Genomic DNA, 14,758 nt, shown 5'->3' with positions numbered 1-14,758 from the left:
TGGAGAGACATGTCCATATTCTATCTTTGCTCTGGGTGTATTCTTTTGGTGTTTTCATTGTTTCTTTTCAGATGTGCAAATATACATGATTCATGCTACAAACCCTTCAAACCCCAGTGGAAATGTCACCGCTTCCTGACATTATTCCTAATTACTAAGTCTTTAGTTCTTCCGACCTCCTGTGGCACTCTATACACATTTTTTTCCTCGCAGTAATCTCTCTGGGAAGCAGTTACTCACTTAAAGGTCATTCCCATTTAGAAAATGAGCCCTTTAGAAAACAGGCTGCGTAGGGTGTGCTAAAACTCCTACCACACACTCGATAGCCCCCATGTCAGAGAAGAAGCCATCTCAAAACACCAGTCATGCCAAGTTTGAGAAGCCTGCTTCTTAGAAATGGTGGCAACTCCACTGCCCAATGTGGAACCTGCTGAAAAGAAACAGTTGAATTTCTAGCCAGAGCAATAAGACGACAAAAGGAGATCAAGGGGATCCAAATGGGAAAGGGGAAAATCAAATTATCCCTATTTGCAGATGGTACGATAGTGTACATAAATGACCCCCAAAATTCCACCAGAGAACTCCTGCAGCTGATAAACACCTTCATCAAATTGGCTGGATACAAAATTAACTCAAAAAAAGTCAGTAGCCTTCCTATATACAAATGACAATCATGCAGAGGAAGAAATTAGGAAAACCACACCCTTCACATTAGCCACAAGCAGTATATAATATTTAGGAGTTACTCTAACCAAGCAAGTGAAGGACTTGTTTGAAAAAAAATTTCAAAACTCTGAAGAAAGAGACTGAAGATGACATGAGAAGATGGAATGATCTTCCTTGCTTGTGGATTAGGAGAATTAACATAGTAAAAATGGCCATCTTACCAAAAGCAATTTACAGATTCAATGCAATCCCTATCAAAATACCTACACAATTTTTAAAGACATTGAAAGTTCAATTCTCAACTTCATATGGAAAAAGAAAAAGCCCAGAATAGCTAAAACAATCTTGTACAGTAAAAGATCATCCGGAGGAATCTCCATACCTGATCTCAATCTGTACTATAAAGCAACAGTAATTAAAACAGCATGGTACTGGCACAGCAATAGGCTGGTTGATCAGTGGAATCAAATCGAAGACCCAGATATGAATCCACAACCATATGATCACTTGATTTTTGACAAAGAAGCCAAATCTATTCAATGGAAAAAGGATAGCATCTTCAACAAATGGTGCTGGTCTAACTGGATGTCTACTTGTAAAAAGAAATGCAACTGGACCCATATTTGTTACCATGCACAAAACTCAAGTCCAAGTGGATCAAAGATCTCAACATAAAATCAGAGACACTAAATCAGTTAGAAGAAAAAATGGGAAAGAGCCTGGAACACATTGGCACAGGAGACAACTTCCTGAGCAGAACTCCAACAGCCCAGGCCTTAAGGTAAACAATTAATAACTGGGACCTCATGAGGCTGAGAAGCTTCTGTAAGGCAGGAGACACTGTCAAGAGAACAAAGCGACAGCCTACAAACTGGGAAAAGATCTTCACCAACCCTACATCTGACAAAGGTCTAATATCCAAAATATAGAAAGAACTCAAGAAATTAAACACCACCAAACCAAATAACCCAACTGAGAAATGGGGCTCAGAACTAAACAGAGAATTCTCAACAGAGGAATATCAAAAGGCTGAGAATCACTTAAAGAAATGCTCAACCTCCTTAGTCATCAGGGAAATGCAAATCAAAACAACTCTGAGATTCCATCTTACACCCATCAGAATGGCTAAGATCAAAAATTCAAGTGACACCACATGCTAGCAAGGATGTGGAGAGAGAGGAACACTCCTTCATTGCTGGTGGGAATGCAAACTAGTACAACCACTTTGGAAATCTATCTGGCACTATCTCCGAAAACTGGGAATAGGGCTTCCTCAAGACCCAGCTATTCCACTCCTTGGAATATACACAGAAGATGCTCCAGCACACAACAAGAACATTTATTTAACCATGTTCATAGCAGCCTTATTCATAATAGCCAGAACATGGAAACAGCCTAAGTGTCCATCAGTAGAAGAATGGATAAAGAAACTGTGGTACATTTATACTATGGAATACTATTCAGCTATTAAAAACAAGGAATTACAGAAATGTGTGGACAAATGGATTGAACTAGAAATTATCATAATGAGTGAGTTAACCCAGAAGCAGAAAGAGTCCAATGGTATACATTCACTTATATCTGGACACTAGCCCAAGGGGCATGTCCCATGAAAGTCTTCACTTACCAGAAAAGTGGGACAGAGAGGAGGACATCCTATTGAGACTCTAGATGAGAGAAGCATGGGAGAATGGGGAAATAGAAGGATCCAGAGGGTCCTAGAAACCTACAAGAAGAACATTATGATGGGAGGATCTGGGTCCAGAGGTTCTACTCAAACTATGACACTAGCCAAGGACAATACATGCAGTAAACTTTGAACCCCTACCCAGGTCTAGCCAATGGACAGGACATTCTCCACAATTAAGTGAAGAGTGGGGACTGACTTTCACACGAACTCTGGTGCCCCATATTTGGCCACGTCCCCTGGATGGGGAGGCCTGGTGGCACTCAGAGGAAGGATAGCAGGTTACCAAGAAGAGACTTGATACCCTATGAGCATATACAGGGGGAGGAGGTCCCCCTCAGTCACAGTCATAGGGGAGGGGAGTAAGGGGAAAATGGGAGGGGGGAGGAATGGGAGGATACAAGGGATGGGATAGCAATTGAGATGTAATATGAATAAATTAATAAAATATATTTTAAAAAAAGAAACAGTTGAATTAAGTGAATAAAATCTCACAAAGGACACCTACCATGGAAATGCCGTGACTCCTGCTCACTATTAATGGCAGCCATACTTACTGCATGTGTTCCTCTAAATGCAAAATATGGGGACAATTTGACAGAATGACTAGAGTTTACCACCTAGCACAAGAGAGACAAAGGGTGTGAAGGGAGTAAAAGGAGGGAATGAGGGGAACCGAGAAAAATAAAAATATGTGACATACTTGGGAAAATGTTAACAGTATATACAATGAAACTTAGCGATATACATATATAATTAATAAATATAAGCAAATGTACATAAAAACTGTCTATAAATTCTTGTGAATGATAAGTATAAGAATTTTTACTTATTTACTTTGGAGTTTTGTTTGACTATTAACTGAGAAATAAAGAAAAACCTGTATTTTTATTAATGGAGATAAATTTTTTTTTTCTAATCAGTTTTTCCTGTTGTCTCCTTTCAGATCCTCTCCACTTTCTCACAGAAAACAAACAGGACATTTTTAAATGGAGTAGAATAAAACAAAGTAATCAGACAAGCTTACAACAGAAAGAAATGAAATAAAAATCCCAAGAAATACATACACACCGAGAGACACACCCGCATTTACAAAAACACAAAGCCAGAGACCATAATAGAAGAGCAAAAGACATGTAAGGTTTTAAAATGTCCAAATAAATCATTGTAAGTCAAAGCATCTCCAGAAATACCATTGTATTCACTTTTGTGTTGGAGCACCTACTGCTGATCATGAGGCCTGCCCTTATGTGCGGCTTGTGTACCCAGTGAGACTCTCATGCAGAAGACGATCTTTTTCCTTAGGGGGTGATTTTCCATTGGAAATAGATTCTGAGTTAGTTATGGAAGCTCTGCCACCTGGGCCCCATCTGGTTTAGACCTGTACAGTCCCTTTGCCTATGGCCACAGTCTCTCTGAGTTCACATGTGTGTCAGTCTGTGTCTACAAGACCTGGTTTCCTTTGTGTCTTCCATTCCTACTGGCTATTATAATCTTCCCACCTCCTCTTCCTCATAGTCCCTGGAGCCCTGAAGGGAAGGGTTTGATGAAGACATTCCTTTTATGATTAAGTCTTCCAAGATCTCCCATTCTCTGTACATTGTCCAGTTGTGGGTCTCTGCGTTTGTTCCCATTTACTGCAAGAGCAACCTTCTCTGATTTTGGTTGAACAAGACACTGATCTATGAATATAACACAATGTCTTTAAGAGTCATTTTTATTGTTATGTTCCTTTACCAGAACAATAGTATTTGGTTTCCCCATAAACCCATGGTCTGTTTAATCTCAATTTCTTGGCTCCCAGAGCAGTGTCAGGAATTTATCCATATGGGTTCCATCTCGTGGAGTGGCCCTTAAATCCAATCAGATAACCATTGGCTATTCACGCATTTGTGCCACTATTGCACCAGCATATAATGCAGCCAGTTTAACATTGTAGATTGTAGGGTTTGTAGCTAGGTTGGGGTTTATTTACCTTTCTCCTTTGGTAGTATGCTGATTATTTTTCAGAACCATGACTACTGGTCAGTAGGAGTGAAGGCCAATACTTAGGAATCAGCCTTACTTCTCTCTTTTCAATTAGACTAGGGAACCCACATGAAGCCCAAGCTGCCCATCAGTTACATCTGTGTAGGGGGCCTATGTCCAGTCCATGCATGGCCCTTGGTTGGTGCTTCAGTCTCAGCAAGTCCCTCTGGGCCCTGGTTAGCTGGCTCTGTTGGTTCCTGTGGAGCTCCTGTCACCTCCAAGTCTTTCTATCTTTCTCCCACTTTTCCACAAGACTCTGTATGCGTCAACCAGTGTTTGGCTATGAGTCTCAGCATCTGTTTTGATCTGCTGCTCGGTACAATGTCTTAGAGGACAGCTATCCTGGGCTCTCCTCTACAATCACAGCACAGTATCATTAACAGTGTCAAGGATTGGTTCTCTCCTGTGGGGTGGGTCTCAGTTTGGGCCAAGCATTGGTTAGACAGTCCCTCAAACTCTGCTCTATCTTTAGCTCTGTACATCTTATAGGTAGAGTAAATTTAGGTCGAAGTTTTTGTGGGTGGTCAATGTTCCCCACCCTTCATTAGTAGTCCTATCTAGTTAGAGGGTATCCTATTCAGACTCCATGACCCTGACTACTAGAAGTCTCAGCTAGAGCACCCCCATATCCTCCCAGAAGGCTACCCTGCTGTAGGTCTCCAGCCTGTCACAGATCTGTTCCTACCGTCAGTTTCTCTTCCCTCTGAAGGCCTCTGTCCTCCTATCCCCATTCTCCCCAGGCCTCGTCCCCACCCGCACTTCTCTCTGAGTGCCCTCTCCTACCTTGTTCCTTCTCTTCAAACACTTCAGCTGTCTATTTTATTTCCCCTTCTGAGTGATATTTAAGCATTTTACCTTGGGTCCTCCTTCTTACTTATCTTATTTGGGTCTGTGAATTATAGTATGCTTGTGCAGTTCTTTACAGACCTTGAAAGAACAATTCTAAACTTCATATGGAAAAAAAAAAACAAGAATAAATAAAGAAATCCTACACAATAAAAGAACTTATGGAGGTATTTCCATCCTTGATTTCAAGCTGTACTACAGAGCAAAGGTCATAAAACTTGCCTGATTGACATAGAAATAGAATGGTTAATCATTGGAATCAAATCAAAGACCCAGAAATAAACCCACACACCCACAGACACTTATGTCTGACAAAGAAGCCAAAACCATACAATGGAAAAAAAATAAATCATCTTCAGCAAATGGCTCTGGTCTAACTGGATGTCCACATGTAGTAAAATGCAAATAGGTCCATATTTATAACCCTGCACAAAACTCAAAGCGGAGCAGATCAAAGACCTCAACATAAAGCCAGATACACCAAATCTGTTCAAAGAGAAAGCAGGGAAAAGATTTGAACTCACTGGTGCAGGAGATAACTTCCTGAATGGAACACCAACAGCTTGGGTTCTGAAATCAGCAATTAATAAATGAGACCTTTTAAAATTGAAAAGCTTCTGTAAGGCAAAGGACACTGTCGATATAATAAAAGGCAGTCAACAGGTTGGGAAAAGATCTTCACCAACCCTATATCTGACAGATGGCTAATATCTAACATATATAAAGAACTGAAGAAATTAAACAACATCAAATATATAATCCAATTTAAAAATGGTCCCAATTCAATTAAAAATTAAAGCTGGATTTGGTATCAGAGAGTAGCTTTCTCGTTCTCTACACCCACACACATTTGTTAAAGGAAAATCCAAAGGCTCATGTCAAAAGATCCACCTGGTATGGGATAGAGGAAAGCAAAAAATAAGAGACCATACCATTGCCATGAATCTGATAATCCTTTGGTTTTCATTTGACTCTCTAAAACTTCTTACAATATAAATATTACCTAAAAATCTATAAAAGTATATATATATATATATATATATGTATATAAATATATACATATGTATATTCCATCATGATACTAGTAGTCATACAGAGTACCAATTCTAGAAAGAAGCTTCGCCTAGCTTCTATATGTGCTTTTAGGTTTGAGTCTGAAGCAGGAACAAATACGTGTACCTTGGATGTACTTAATAGATTGTGGTCCTCAAACCTTTTGGGTACCTGTTGAATATGGCATTTAAAATGTTTGCATTTTCTACAATAAACCATGACCATTCTTAATAGCAACCCTCAAGGTCTCCAGGAAGATGATGGGTCCCTGCAATGACAAATCCACCTGGACTATGGTAATGCTAACCACTGGGAAAAACTGCCTCGGACCTCTTCTCCCTCTAGGCTGTGCACAAACAATGAACACCTTTGGATTGACTACTATTCTCTACCTAGCCAGGTTTACCATTAAGCCGACAAACACCACCAGACATCAGCTTCTGACTACAAACTGCTCAGGACATTCAAACTGCTTAGTTCATATGGACTGACACAGACATTTTACAGAATTTTGAACTCAAAAATACTTCATCCTAAATACTGCCAAATACAACTAAGGTGGACCTTGTGGAAAGATTGGCAGAAAAAGCTTCATTATTGTAAATAGTTTTGCTATGTTAGAGTTAAAGCCTTTCCTCTTTATTTAGACAAAAAAAAATGGGGCTGGGGATGGGGTGGCTGGAGAGATGGCTTAGCCATGAAAGGCTAGGCTCCAAACCCAAAATATTAAAAATAAAATAAAATTTAAAAAAGAGGGGGAAGATATTGCAACATGTTTGATCACACTATGAATGTCAAGATTGTGTTGTTTATTGGTAAAACCTGTTTCTAGTTGTGGTGTAGCTCAGCCTTAGCACATCTTTAAGGCAAGATCTTTCTACTTGAATATTGTAAACAGAACTAAATAAGGTCAACAGAGAAAGCAACCAGTTGACAGAAAGTGAACATGATATTACTAAGAAAAAAAACCATAAAGTAAGAAGAAGTCAGGGTAATAGAGAGAGAGGCACAGGAAGTAAAAAGGAGGTGCATTCTAGTTGAAGGGGGTTTTGAGATGGCATGGGAGAAAGCCTACTTCCTGCACGTTGGCTGAAGAGAAGATCAGCTGAGTGCTTTTTCTGCCTCTCTGAGGTAGCAGTCTTTTACCTCAGCACCTGGATCCTCAGTTTTCATTGGTAAAATTGAATGACTGGGATTTTGATAAAAAACAACAACAACAACAACAGTTATCTCTATATAGACCGTGTAGACAGCCAACTTCAAATAGTGTTTCTACAGTTTGCAAAGTTTCTGCCTAAGCTTTGTGGTTCTGATGATCTTTTGACACCTTAACAGACAGGCATGGCTATATCCCAATAGATCTTTATGCAAAGAAAGGCCCTGAATTTGGACTTGGTCTTGTTTTGGAAAGTAAATTAACAAATTTCAGCATTCCCCCAAAGGATAATTAGTATATATAGGGGCTGATGCTGTCATGCAAAGGTGATTAAAGAGAGAACAGTTTGGCCAAGAACAAAGACAAATCCTATAACTAATACAGATTCTCGAATGCACGTGAAGATAAAATTCTATTAATTTCTTCATTTAATAAAATTAATTTGGTCTCTGTCTTTCTTTGGGGTGCTGGGTAACAAGTCTTTCATTTTATATTGTCTTCCCTGTGGACATCAGTGATACAAAGGGTTCATAGTATGACAAATTATGGATTGGACTTGGTCTTCAGAGAACTCTCATTCTCAGTTTAAAAAAAAATACTTGTTATCTAGAACTATGCAGCCACATCACAGGCAAGAGCCTGTTGCCCTAGTGGTCATGTGACCCCCTTACTGCAGGTCACGAAGTTCTTGACTGCTGCTCAAGCCTGTGGTCTCAAAGTCATATTAAAAGATGCCTCAATAGTCTCTGAGTCAGAAAAAAAACTAATTATCTCTTCATGGGTCTTAGGTACCACCTGCCCAGTCCAGAAGCATCTAGAGATGTAGTGAGAGGAGAAACAAATGGCCTTAAAATGATGACCAGGGCCTCACAACCACATGTGGGCTGAGTGTCCACACAAGCCCTTCAGAGTATCATGAAACACATCTTAAGATCTGGAAGTAGATGGGTAGAATATAACAATGAAAACATGTGACAAATTCTTAAGAATCTTGGAAAACAAAGGGAAAGGAACGAGTTAAATGAGTTAAAAATGAAATCTTCACATAGAATAAAAAGGAATATACCACTTTATTCTCAAATATTAATCCCCACTCAAGACCTTTTATACCAGTTATGCATGCATGCACATGTCACAACACACACACACTTTTCCATATAACACAAGTGTCTCATTCGAACTCAATGGGATAAACTGAATTCTTTCAACCTATTCTTTCCTTAAATTTGTTTCATCACTGTTGCCATAATGCTACTCAAACTAGAAACCATCTACCATGTCCGGGTAGACAATTTTTAGAGTGATATATCAAATGCTACATCATAATGGCTTCTTTTTCCATCTGTTACAGGTCAATGCACAAACTGGCCCAGCTGGAGAGACTTGACCTAGGCAATAATGAATTCAGTGAGCTGGTAAGAAAATGTGCTTCATAAACTTATCAAACAAACTCCTGGAGATTCTTTCTGTTGTAATTTCACAACCTCAAGCATTAAAGCATTGAGTAAATATGTTTATTTTGTAAACATTAATATAATTAAAGCTAGGAGTTATGCTGTTTGACTGTATAGTAAGCCACGGGGACTGTGTATGACATACCACAAAAAGAGTCAGAATTAGAGCAAATGTGTGTTGACAATTTAAGTACCAAAGGTGTAGCAGGAGGAACCAGGTTAAGTGTGTTACAAGCTTCATCTCTGCTAATTCTTGCCTGACATGTAAATGAGCTTGGAGTGGTCGCTGATACACACTGTTACATGGCTGCATGAGAGTTACAGGGCTTATTCAGAGCCCACACCTTGAAGACTGCTCTGCTGCTTTAGATAACTAATCCCAGGATCAGCACACTTCCAGGTTTAAGTAAAGTGCCTTTCCCAAAAAGACATGTCGATGCCTCACTGCCTGTGAGACTGGCAGTGTTCTGACAGCCATTTTCAAGGTTTGGCATTCTTTAAAGTATGCCCAAAGACCAGAATCACAAAATCAAATTAGAACGCAAACATAAAATCATTTGCAAGAGAACCTGGCGTTCTGTATGCAGAAGTTTTCCATTAGACATTGTTAAGTCTTCGAAACCCAATGTATCTGTAGTTAAGGGAAGGCCTCTTACTAATCAATCAGCTTTTCCAACCCTTCAGTGGTTGACCGATTTGGAGGAAAGTCAATTAATCTCTCAGCCTCATTTTCCTGATCTATAAAATGTGGAGTATAGTGATTGCTGCCTCAAAGGGCTTACGTGAGAATTCAGTTGAATAATGTGTTTTTAAGGCCAAAAGAGCTCTCAGCCAGTGCCCCTGTGTCAGGATGGCAGAGTTTCCATTCACGCTAAAAGGTAATTCATGAAGAATACTCTGTCTTATTTAAACATATCCAGTCGATTAATATGCTGCCCTATCAGCTGTTTATCAATGGCAAAAGAAAGATTTTCTTTATCTGTGATTAAAAGCTTTAATCTGTCTTTAAATAAAAATCTCCTCACTAAAATATATTTCCTTCTGCTACCGTCCTCCAGAAGAAGAACTGGAATATGGACCAAGGTCGTAATTTGTATTTGTGAGCTGGATGGAAAGGGCTTCTGGTCTGAGAGGCTTGCAGTGTGCCAACTGCACATGACGATGCAGGGTTCTCAGTCTAGACACGTTGAGACATGTGCCTATGAAACCGAGCACTGTCCCTCTCCCTCTTAAATACACTGCCATGGTTGGCTCTCCTTCTGTGCTCCCTCCAGAGCCAGCCAGCCTACTCTGAGAGCCCTCTGGGTGTGCGTAAACTGAGATAAGGCCAGGAAAGGTAGACACCGGAGCTTCCATCTGTCATAGCCACTCAGTGAGAGAACTGACCCAGTCTGATGCACCCTGACATGCATTTTTCTTCTCTATGTTTCAAAGATTTTTTTTTCAGTGTATGTATGTGTGCACACATAGTGTAGTACTAGAAAAGACTGTCAGATCCTTATGTGCTGGAGTTACAGACAGTTGTGAGCCACCTGACCTTGGTATTGGGACTTGAACTTGGGTCTTCTAGAAGAGCAGTAAGCATCCTTAATCACTGAGCCATCTCTCTAGCCCTGAGTCATGGCATTTTAAGAAATATATGTGTGGTGTCAACCCACTCACAAAAATTTCGACCATAAATTTACCCTGTCTACAAAATGCACAGGGATAAAGATAGAACAGATAGAGCACAGGTTGAGGAAATGTCCAACCAACAACCAACCCAAGACCAACCCCACTGGAGACAGCCAACCCCTGACACTATTAATGATACTCTGCTGTGCTTGCAGAAAGGAGCCTATCAGAGTTGTCCTCAGAGAGGCTATACTCAGCAATGGTTCAAAACATCTGCTGAGACTCAGAGCCAAACATGCAGCAGTGTGTAGGGAGTCTTATGGAAAAGTGGGGCAGGGAGCAGGAAGGAGAAAAAGACCTGGGGGTGACAGGAGCTACACAGGAAGACCAACAGAACCAGCTAGCCAGGGCCAGAGCGGGTTGCTGAGATCAAAGCATCACCCAACACCATGCATGGACTGGACCTAGGCGTCCTACACAGATGCAGCTAATACGCAGCCAGGCTTCATGTGGGCCCTCTAGTAAGGGGAGCGGGGACTGTCTCTGATATGGACTCTGATGCCAGCTTTTTTATCACTCCCCGCTGGTGGAACTGCCATGCCAGGCCACAGTGGAAGAGGACACACACAGTCTTGATGTGGCTTGATAAACTGGGGTGATTGGGAAAGGTGGGGCCTCCCCTTTTCTGAGGAATAGAGGAGGGGAGAGGGGGAGAGAGAGATGAGAGTGGGGCTGGGAGGAGACGAGAAATGGGGCTATGACCAAGATGTAAAGTGAATAAAAATAAATTTAAAAAATGTTTTAAAGATTTGTGTGGTGGAGATGTAGATTGGCGAGGATGGTAAATAATAAATAGTGCAGCAGGGAGTGTGTGCAGACAGATTTGAAGTCAGTCGCTAAGGCTCTGTGGCCCTACTTGCCCTTAGTACATATGTCCTGATGTCATAAGAAAAAGAACATAGCAACTGAGGTCTTCACCTCACTTTGTCACTGCATCTTCCTCACCTTTAAAATAGCATTTGGGCAAGCCTGAATGTAAGAAAATCTGCAGTAAACACTCCATGTATGTTCTGAAGAAGTTAAATAACCAAAGACTTTGCAAGCTTTTCACATCAACACTTTAAAGATTTAGATCGAGGAAAATGATTAGGTATCTTAGGATCTCTTTTGCTATGAAGAGACACCATGACCATGGTAACTCTTATGTAAAAGAAAGCATTTAATTGGGGCTTCCTTACATTTCAGCAGTTTAGTCCATTATCAGCATGGCACACAGGAAGACATGGTGCCGAAAAAGTAACTGAGAATTCTTACGTCTGGACCCCCCAGGCAGCAGGCAGAGAGAGATGTTGGGCTTAAGTATTTGAAACCTCAAACCTTAGCCCTTGTGACACACTCCCTCCAAAAAGGCCACTCCTCCTATTAATGCCACTCCCTATAAGCTTATGGGGGCTGTTTTCATTCAAATCATTATCCTAGGATATGTTTATTTTTATGAAATTATAGTTATCAAAGTTGATTTATGATTTACTGCGATGTAAGCTTCATGGTGTGTAATAAATCATCCTCTGTATCATCAGTTCTCAACCTGTGGAGCATGACATCCCCCCAAAGACCATTGAAAAATACAGATATTTACATTACAATTCATAACAGCAGCAATATTACAGTTAGTTATAAAGTAGCAGTGAAAGTAGTTGTATGGGTGGGGGTCACCACAGCATAAGGAATTGTATTGAAGAGCTGCAGCATGTGAAAGGTTGGGAACCACTGCTCTATATAAATGGTTTTATTGTTTTGTTTCCATTTTGCAATTTTCCAAAAGTACTTCTACTCACTTTTTTCCTTTTTTTCTCTCTCTTTATTTATTCACTTTACAGGGAGACCCTAGCCACCTCCCTCCTTTCCTCCTAGCCCCACCTTCCCACCCTCTTCCCCCCATCATCCCTCCCCCTCTTCTGAGAGAAGTGAGCCCCCTCCATGTATCATCCCACCTTGCCACTTCATGGCACATCAGGGCCAAGCACGTCCTCTTCCACAAGACACAGCTGCCCAGCTAGAGGAAAGTGATCCAATAGCAGGCAATTGCATTCACGTCAGTGGCAGCCTCTGCCCCAGTTGGTAAGGGACCCACATGAAGACTAAGCTGCCCATCAGCTCTATAAGTGTAGGGGCCCTACGTCCAGTCCATGCATGCACTTAGGCTGGCGGTTCAGTCCCTGTGAGCCCCCATGGGCCTAGGTTTGTTGACTCTGTTGGTCTTCTAACATGGAGTTCTTGACCCCTTCAAGTCCCTCTATTCTTTCTCCAACTCTTCTACCAGATTTCAGATATCCATCTAATGTTTGACTGTGAGTCTCTGCATCTGTTTTGACCTGCTGCTGGATAGAGCTTCTCACAGTACAATTAATTTGGCTCATGTCTGCAAGCATAGCAGAGTATCATTAATACTGAGAGGGACTGGCCCTCTCCCATTGGGTGGGTCTTAAGTTGTGTCCGTCACTGGTTGGCCATTTCCTCAAACTCTTCTACCTCTTTATCCCTGCCCATCTTGTAGGCAGGGTAAATTTTGGGTCAGAAGGTTTCTGGTTGGGTTGGTGTCTCCTCCTTCCTTTGGAAGTCCTGCCTAGCTGTAGGGGGTAACCACTTCAGTCTCCATAGCCCCCGCTGCTAGGAGTCTGAACTAGAGTAAGCCAAATCTTCCTAGGAGCCTACCCTGACAAGGCCTCCAGCTTGTCCCAGAGACCCCCACCCTACCCACTTCCCATCTCTCTTTCAGCCCTACCCTCCCACACCTCCTTTCCCACACTGGTCCCCACCCCTCTTCCACCCAGTTTCCTCTCTTCACCTACTTCTATGTCTGTTTTATTTCCGCTTCGGAGTGATCTTAGCCACTCTGATGGGTGTAAGATGGAATTTCAGAGTCGTTTTGATTTGCTTTTCTCTAATGACTAAAGACATTGAACTTTTCTTTAAGTACTGCTCAGCCATTAGAGAGTCCTCTTTTAAGAATTCTCTGTTTAGCTCTGTACCCCATTTTTAATTGGATCATTTTGTTTGTGTTTAATTTCTTGAGTTCTTTACATATTTTGGATATTGGCCCTCTACCAGATATGGGATGGGTGAAGATATTTTCCCAATCTGTAGACTGCCATTTCATCCTATTGACAGTGTCCTTTGCCTTATAAAAGCTTTTCAGTTCCATGAGGTCCCATTTATCAGTTGTTGATCTTAGATCCTGAGCTATTGGTGTTCTGTTCAGTAAGTTGTCTCCTGTGATCAAGGCTCTTCCCCACTTTCTTTTCTATTAGATTTAGTATCTGGTTTTATGCTGAAGTCTTTAATCCACTTGGACTTAAAATTTGTGCAAAGTGATAAATATGGATCCATTTGCACTCTTCTATGACTATATTCCACACTGTCATCACAACTCTCAAGAAGAAGAAATGTTGACATTTGCTCAACAGACCACTGGCTCCACTACTCAATATTTGACTGACATCAACATTTCAATACCCTTCTATATTATATGTTTTTAGTTTTAAGAGTTCTTGCACATGTTTAGTTTCTTGCTAAGCACTTTGTCTTTTGGTTGTAGTTACAAATGTTTAGCAAATATAATCTCCAACCCACTGGGTTTTTAACTTTTACACAGCTACTAAATCTGTTTAATAAAATATGAACAATTGGGGCTGGAGAGATAGCTCAGTGCTTAAGAGCCCTATCCGCTCTTCCAGAGGTCCTGAGTTCAATTCCCAGCAACCACCTGGTGGTTCACAGCCATCTATACTGAGATCTAACGCCCTCTGCTGGCATGCAGGTGTACATACAGATAAATCACTCATACATAAAAAATAAATAAATATTTTTTTAAAAATATGAACAGTTCCTACATATTCTTCAGGGACTTCTCCGTAATGATTCAAATAGTCTATGAATAAATTGGTTTCTTGCTCTTCTATTTTTAAACAATATATGCCTCTGAATTTAGAATTTCCCCTTCAATATCTTAGTGCTTTTGGGTTTTATGGAAAGAATTTCCGACGTAAAGCCACTTTCCACTTCTGAAATAAACAAACCACAAGAGCGTGTGTGAGTGTGCATAAAATAAAGTATCTTAGACTGGACATTTTATAAGCCATGTAAATTCATTCTCAGGGTTGTAGGCACTGGAGGATTCAGTTTGGGGTTGGGGTTTACTGCCCCTGCTTCCAGGATGACCCAGTTGTGCTCTTGCATGGCAGAAGACAAGGG

General features: G+C 40.8%; 1 protein-coding gene across 14 annotated transcripts in view; it reads left to right on the top strand.

Moving 5' to 3' along the window:
• Positions 1-14,758, top strand: part of LRRC7 (leucine rich repeat containing 7) — a 474,653-nt gene that overhangs the window by 323,753 nt on the left and 136,142 nt on the right. For all 14 annotated transcript variants that reach the window (XM_084757043.1, XM_084757042.1, XM_084757040.1 and 11 more), the window contains one exon: positions 8,788-8,851. In XM_084757043.1, coding sequence (XP_084613169.1) covers positions 8,788-8,851 — 64 coding nt within the window. The remainder of the gene's footprint in view (positions 1-8,787; positions 8,852-14,758) is intronic.

Source organism: Acomys minous (assembly GCF_964271855.1).
Source record: "Acomys minous genome assembly, chromosome: 14".
NCBI lineage: Eukaryota > Metazoa > Chordata > Mammalia > Rodentia > Muridae > Acomys > Acomys minous.
This window is presented reverse-complemented; position numbering and strand designations above follow the sequence as displayed.